The sequence below is a fragment of the Acanthisitta chloris genome, unplaced genomic scaffold, assembly GCF_000695815.1.
Source record: "Acanthisitta chloris isolate BGI_N310 unplaced genomic scaffold, ASM69581v1 scaffold12267, whole genome shotgun sequence".
Lineage (NCBI taxonomy): Eukaryota > Metazoa > Chordata > Aves > Passeriformes > Acanthisittidae > Acanthisitta > Acanthisitta chloris.
Genome location: NW_008683239.1, coordinates 112,187 through 119,668, shown reverse-complemented (window position 1 = coordinate 119,668; position 7,482 = coordinate 112,187). Strand labels below are relative to the sequence as shown.

The window sequence follows — 7,482 nt, the reverse complement described above, 5'->3', positions numbered from 1 at the left end:
GTCTCAGGGTCTTGGAACTAGATGGTCTCTAAGGTTCTTTCCAATCTAAAAAAAAAAAAAAAAACCCAAATGCACAGCATATTCTATCAACCACCATAGCTCTGGATGCACAGGAAATCTAGGCACTTCTAGTAATGCTTGAGAGGTCCTCTTGCAACTTTCTTGAAGCATATGGACCAGAAAAATTGATTTAATTAACAAGACCTTATAAAGGCAACCTTGAGTGCAGGTATTACTTTCCTACTTAGACAAGAGATCTACTTATATATCCAGGCCCTTGTTAGCTCTTTGTTTGGTTTCGTGTCTGACTCAGCTTAGAACTCGAGACATCCTCCAGCCTAGCTTGTCATTTCTGTCCAGCATGCATGCATCTGACTATTTCTGGCTGTCTGTGGTTAGTCATAGTACCTGGTACTTGTCTTTGGGTACTGTCCTATTTATTTCTGATTATGTAGTTGACCAAGGACTCTTGGAGGACAGGTTTCAAATTCACCCTCTTTGAACATCACCTTTTTTTTTGACCCAAATTTAGTGTTTAAAAATGCAGTGAAATTTTTCTCTGTATCTCTTTATTAGAGAAAGTAATTTAAGAAAAAGTCATTTAAGAAAACTTTGAGTTGTAGCAGACCCAGGACTGTCCCCTAAGGAATTTTGTAATACATCCTTCCAGTTGGGCTGCAAACCATTCATATTCACAAAGTGGCCTATGCTTCTCATTTTGCTGTTAACTGGTCACATTATAGTAAATGTGTGTATGCTAAAATGGCTTCAATTTTCTTGTTATTCAAATTCCTTCTGCTTGATTTTTAACCTGTTTGTAGAAACAAAGAAGTCATCTTGCCCGAACAAGAAAACGATGCTATTGGAACCTACATGAAATGCTTAAGTGAATATCCAGGGAAATTTTCTTTTTGGAGATAGCGTAGCACAGTGAGGAAAAAGAGTATGAGTCTTGTTACCTGGTTGTATAGTGATCTAGAATCTGAAAATTCTTTCTGTTCTTAAGGAGGTTGTCTGCCTGGCAAAGTTTGAGGTTTTTCTGTTGAATAACATCGAATTACTGTTTTAAAAAGTAAAAATTAAACAAGACTCACTTCTTCCAGGACTGAAGTTTTAAGGCTGAAGTATTGTATTTGTTGGCAGTAGAGTTCTTGTCACAGTGGAAGCCAAATAACATATAATATATACATGGCTATTTATATCCTTGTTGTTTCTCCCCTGACTTTTTCCTTTTCTTTCCTTCCATTCTTCCTCCCTCCACTCTTCCTCCCTCTTCTCACTCCCTACAGGATCTTGGCTTAGCCCAGATTTCTGCCACCAATACAAAGACACCGGTTCCTTTGGGATCCCAGGCACATCAGATCTACAGGATGATGTGTGCCAAAGGCTATGCCCTGAAAGACTTCTCAGCTGTGTTCCAGTTTTTACGTGAGGAGGAAAACTTGTGAGCTGACCTTTGGAAATGGACACAATAACAAACCACATTTTTTTATCCTTCTAGCTCATTTGAGAGGTTTGTGAGTTTAAGCAAATACTGTGCATCCTGCTCCCATACAGACTAATCATCCTTGGTTGTCTAGATCACAATGAACTCCAGAGTTTCTTCATAATCCTTGAAAAAGCAAGCCACAGGAAGAGATTGTTTGGCAATTAGCCAACAGCAAGTCCTTTTTCCTTTTTTTTTAAGAACCATCAAAGCTTTTTTTTCACTAGATGCAATAAAGAAGTATTTTTTTTATGAAACACTAAACTAAATATAAAGTAACTTACATTATGGCTACAAACTTAGGTGAATCATGAATAATAAGAGAATGTTTTAGTGCAATTTTATGATATATAGTGATCTATTAAAATGAATACTTATGGAAAAAGGGAATATTTGTTCAATGAAGAAGCACAGCTTGAGTTGAATTTTTTTTTCCTTGGACCTGCAAGCCTTGAGTTGATCAGAAGTGAATTTTTCCTGGGATTCAGGTTGCAGATTAAGTTTGTAGGCACACGTTCTAAGTGGAAAGCTGTTACAGCATGTTTACCTGATAGGCTTAGTTAAAATAATATAGAATGTGTGTCCCTCTTGTAAAGCTCTGTTATTGTATTTTGCTAACCCAATTTTATATTTTCTTGTATTCTGTCACACATTTTCAGAACTCCAAATCGCCACTTACAGAAGTTCTAACAAAGTATACATTTGTTTTAGTTAATTCCTAAAGTATTTTAAATCTAAACCAACCCCATTATTTTGAAAAGAAATAAAATCTATACCGGTAAATACTTTCTGTATGATTATTTGCTTTTTGTTTTGCTGCACTCTTGTACACACAGTATTAATCAAAAGCTTGTACTACATGGTCTTAGTTTGCTTGGTTTTCTACAGGCTGTCTTGCAAAACCAAGCTTTTCCAGAGCTCTTGTGAAATGCAGATGGTAATATATTTACAAATGCCTTAACCCTTCACCACCTCCCTGGTCTTGCAAAAGTACAGGTACACACTGGGCTTTATGAATATAAATAGTCATGTTGATTTTGCTAGAACTACTCACATACCTTGGTTGTATGACAGGTCCTTTTATATGTGCACGTTAGGTTAACAAAAGTGTGTGCTGGAATTAGCTCAAGTCTGTGAATAACCAGAGAACTTGGATGCTCTGTTTTAACAAATTAGTGACATCATACAGAAGTCATTGTTGATCTCTTCTCCTTTCAGTTTTCTCTGAAAACTGTTTGACGTTGTAGATGGTTCTGGGATTTGGGGGTCATTAATGTTATATATGAGTGTATAACTACTGGGAGCAATCATATTTTAAAAAACTTACTTGTCTCTCTTCTGACAGCAGTGTTGTTTCCACAGGATTGTATTCATTCAGAAATTAGACACAAAACTACCTGCAGCAAAAACTATTTAGAAGTGCAAAATCAAGCACTCGGGTGCAGGAAAACACAGGAACATGGAACCATAGTTGCAGATGTGTGATTTAACCTTTGGTAACAATATCACAAGCTACAACAGTTTCTTCCTACAGGAATCCATAATATGGAGGATGGATTTAGGGTCAGGTAGTGAAGGATGTTTTTGCCAGTGGGGTCCTTGTTTATTTGGAAGTTTTATAATGGATGAGGTAGGGAATAGTAGAAGTGTCCTGGTTAAGTTTGTCTCCTCTGTATTTTACTTTGAGATCTGGCTGGCATCAGCAGGACTGCTGAGAAACACTTCCTTCTACTGCCCACCCCAGCCTGTAGCAGCGTTTGCTACGAATGTGGTTGCTGGTAGCCCTGGATTTACCTATAACCCTGAGCTGGCAGAAAGCATAATAATTTGATTTCTGAAGACATGGTATGCACATGTAATTGTTGGGAGTCAGGAGGGATGAAAATATGCTCAATGAGACACAGTGTTTGAAGCTTTTAGCCTCTGAAATCATAAGGCCTCTGTTAAGTATGTGGAAACCTCGTTGTTATTATTTTTATGTTTCCTCAAAGACTTGTGGCTTAGACTTCCTGGGCTTCATTTTTCCTCCCTCACAACCTCTCAGCAATTTTTAAATTCTTACTCCATAGCATAGGGTGCTCAAGTAGGAGGAGAGGCTGACAGAATGCCATTTTGGCAAATCAAGAAAGCGTTCTGTGGTCTCCTTCTTGGAGGAGGATTTTGGCTGAAATTAAAAACAAACAAACAAACAAACCCCAAACCCCCAGCTTCAGGGCAGACAGCCAGCATATAAAGTTTTAGAACAAGGAGTTAGTTTGGCAAAGTCAGAAACAACTTTTTAAATAACTCATTGTAGAAAGTGCCTTGAAAGCTTTCATGATGTCTGATACCTGAAGCCAGTAATACAATTTATATTAGAATCACTTTATTTTTTTACTAATTCTTCAGGGGAATATTGTGAGACTGTATATATATAATGGTGGTGGTATTCATGCTTGACTATGGCTATTCTGCATGCACATATGTTTATAATGTATCTTTTGCTTGGGCTTGGAAATTAAGCAAATGCTAAAACTATTGTCACTGCTAGAAACAGGTGTTGGAAACTGTAATTTGTTGAGTTGAACATAAAGATGGTAAAATTGTTTGAATTTCAATACTAATTACCTCCCAGTACATACACACAAGTTAGGTGCAACAGATTAACAGCATATTTCATAAATGTCCCAAAGGGAAACTTGAGGTGACTTCTTTTTAAATGAGTTTGAATGTTAAACTAGCCCTCCCATCATGCTTACTTTGGAAACTCACCTATATCAAATGCATTTATTGACTAACAGGAAAACACTGACAACCAATAAAAGTAGTGATGGTTTTTTAAAAAATCCTCAGCAGCTTTCTCTCATTTATGGTTCAGTATAACCTGTTTTAAGCAACTATTTTTGGTGGTTGTTTAACAGAGGAGGCCTTCTATTAAAACTGCTGAGTACTATATTGCTTTAACTTTATTTATGGCGCTTACAAGCCTCAGGAGGAAGAGGAGGTATTCTGACCAAGTAAAAGTATTATACGTGATGTTCTGGCGCTGCTTTAATCAATGGGAATTTTGCCATTGAGTACAATACTGCCAAGATTTCACAGTGTGTGTTGAATGCCCACGTGATTGCAGTGCAGATGTGGCCAAGATGCAGCTGTGGAGAAGCCCAAGCACATCCCGCTGGCAGGGGTTGTGCCACGTTACTGGCATCAGGATTATGAGAAATTGGGATGGTGGCTGGGAGGGGAAGAAGCCAGCACGGGCCACTGAAGTTAGTATTGCTGGTCTCCATCCCAAACTTGTCCCACAGTGAATGAGAGACATGCTGCAAAACAGCTGCTCTCCCTGTCTGCATGAAAATGGAGCTAGAGATTTTATCAAATGGTTTATGGAACTGAAAGACTGGGGCCACTTCTGAAGCAAGCAGAGAAGTGCTGCCATCATACAAGGGCTACTGTAATTTATGCAAGAGATGTTTTCCTATGCTTTTAGTCTACCAGCTTGATTTTTAAGACCAAATCTATCCAGGCACAACACTAAGGGCACTAACTTGATTAGTAGTGATAACCTGTTGCTTTGGTTTTGTCTTTACATCATCATAGTCTTCTCCTCCTTCATATAAAAATAGATGCAAGTCAGTGTTTCTCAAGAAAAGTTGAGAATATTGTATCTCTTTACAAGACTGGATAGTAAATTGTGGAAACTCTGAAGCAGTTTGGAAACCTCTGTTGTGTTTCCTTGTTGCACTGATACAAGATGTGGAGCTAGTCTCTGCAGTATTTTAGACTTACGGTTTATGAAGACTCTTGAATTTTGGGAAACTTGCAGACTTCATTGACTTCAGTATCAAGTTCTTAGAACTCTTACTACAAGTCTTGCAAAACTGAGAAATTATATTTCAGGAGTGGGAGAAGTTTAGTTCAACGTCTACAAATTAGATTAAACGGTGCTTTTGAAAAGCTCAAGCTTTTGATAGCAAGGGTGTCTTTGACATTCTGTTCAACACCATAACAAATATGCAGTCTTTAAAGGCTACTGGTATTTTTAAGATTTGTTGCTTTCTATATATAATTTGTCTCAACCTGTCCAGCCTGCTGGACACACTAAATTTTTTCCAGTAAGAATAATAGCAACAGTTACGAAATTTTTCTTTGGTGGACAAAGAATGAATGTTTTATAGTTGGTGTGTTCGGTAGATGTATGACATGGAACTAGGCATCCATATGGCAGTGATTTTTTTGGGGGGGCCGTTTGGCATTCATCATGGATTGTGAGCACTTGGGGTAAATTGGAACAGGTGGATAAACCTTTCTGAAGTACTAAATGTCTCGTAACAACTACTGTATAATTAAAAGCCGTCTGGCTCTTTCTGCATTTACACCCAACTCTTCCTTTTGACCTTGACCCTGAGATGAGGTCTGGATTTTCATCTGAGGTAAGAAATAGCTCAGTCTGTTTCTTCATTTAGTTTTGCTGAGTGTTCATTAGTGATGACAGAGTTCAGTTTGTTACAGTAAATGCTGTGTATGGAGATAATAAATGTGCTAATGTATGTTTCATGAAGTTCACTGATTGCAAAAAGACTTGAAGCACTGGCCAAAACCAACTGAAATCCGACTGATAAAAAGATGTTTGCATGTACCTAAAATGCAGCTACTTTGGAAAGAAATAGAAATATTATTACAATACATTTCAGAGAAAAAATACTGTATTTTTGTCTTGTTGAAATTCAAAGGAGAAACCAGGTGAGTAAAACAAAAGTAATAGCCTTCAAATGTGGTCAGTCATAAGCTTTATTTGGCCAGAATCAAGTGTTGCTGCTGTCTGTCTTCTGGTTTGAGACACATGACAAAATTAGCTTGTATTTATGCAAGGCAACTAAGAACACCAACAGCTGTAGGGGAGAAAGTGAGCTGGGAAGTAACTTAAAGAATAATCCTTAATCTCTGAGCTGCCTAATGTGTTCTGAGTCCTTTCTTCCAACAGATTTAACAGTGTTAACTGGGCTGTAACCACTGGTTGCAGACATACCTTGAGTCAGCTGTAAACTGGCTTGTTTGTATATCTGCAGCTCTCTTGTCCCAGAGGCTTTCCTGGGTAAATACTGGAGGAGTAGTGCTATGTAGACAGTACCTAAAGTGTCTAGTTTGCATCTAGCAATAGTGGGTCATTTTTGCTTTCCAGTCATGTTATTCCATGGCTACTGAGCCTGGAAGCTTTCAGTGTCCAGTATTTAGTAGGCTAATGCATTGTATGTTGTGGCTGTTACCTGTTTTACAGCATCGTCTTGTCAGTCTGTGCCTGTTGCTTGTTCCTCTGCTTGTACAATGCCTAGAAGTCCCCTTGATGTCGTGCAATTGTGTCAGGCAGTGCTCGGACTGTAGTCCACAAAAAATACTAACTTCAGTCACTTACTGGTTTTTCAAGCTGGAGCTTCAGACGCATGGATTTAAGATATCCTTGGATTCCTCTCCTTTTCTACTTACAAGGTTTTCATGTAATCTCTGCCTCATTTGAACCTATATATTACAAGGTGCCAAGAGCCCACAATATGTTTGTGGTGTCGTTTTCTTCCTGTATTTGACTGTTTGAGCTACATTTGCTCTTCATGCTCAAAAATAGCCAATTTCTGGTCTTTGTCAGGAGATGGGGAGAGAAGTGCCACTAAAACAGAGATTGATAGGTCACCGGACCTGATGCCAACATGTTACTTTCACTGGAAAGCCATTGGATCCTGTCCCCATCTTCTATTGCTATGACTTTTTTTTCCATGTGCTTGTCCCTGGGTAGTTAACTGCGTTAGCTGATGTGGATGCAGAGTCTGTGTTTAATAAAAGAGAAGTAGGTAGCATCTTATGCTGTGTGACCTACTGGGTCTGTCAGAGGAAGGTGGTTCCTTGTAAACAGATAAGGGAACCACAATCTGCTCCCTCCAGCACCATGATAAAGACGGAGACACTGAGTCTGCAGACATCTTTAGATACTGCCACTTAAGTCACAGCCGGCAGAATGCAGTTCC

At 38.5% G+C, this 7,482-nt stretch overlaps 1 protein-coding gene across 1 annotated transcript in view; it reads left to right on the top strand.

Annotated features, from left to right (window-relative positions):
- Positions 1–2,271, top strand: part of LOC103806176 (3-hydroxyisobutyrate dehydrogenase, mitochondrial-like) — a 14,476-nt gene extending 12,205 nt beyond the window's left edge. The window contains exon 3 of the mRNA XM_009078856.1: positions 1,290–2,271. Within this exon, the coding sequence (XP_009077104.1) occupies positions 1,290–1,448 (159 nt within the window). The 3' untranslated portion in view covers positions 1,449–2,271. The remainder of the gene's footprint in view (positions 1–1,289) is intronic.
- The last annotated feature ends 5,211 nt before the right edge of the window (positions 2,272–7,482 follow it).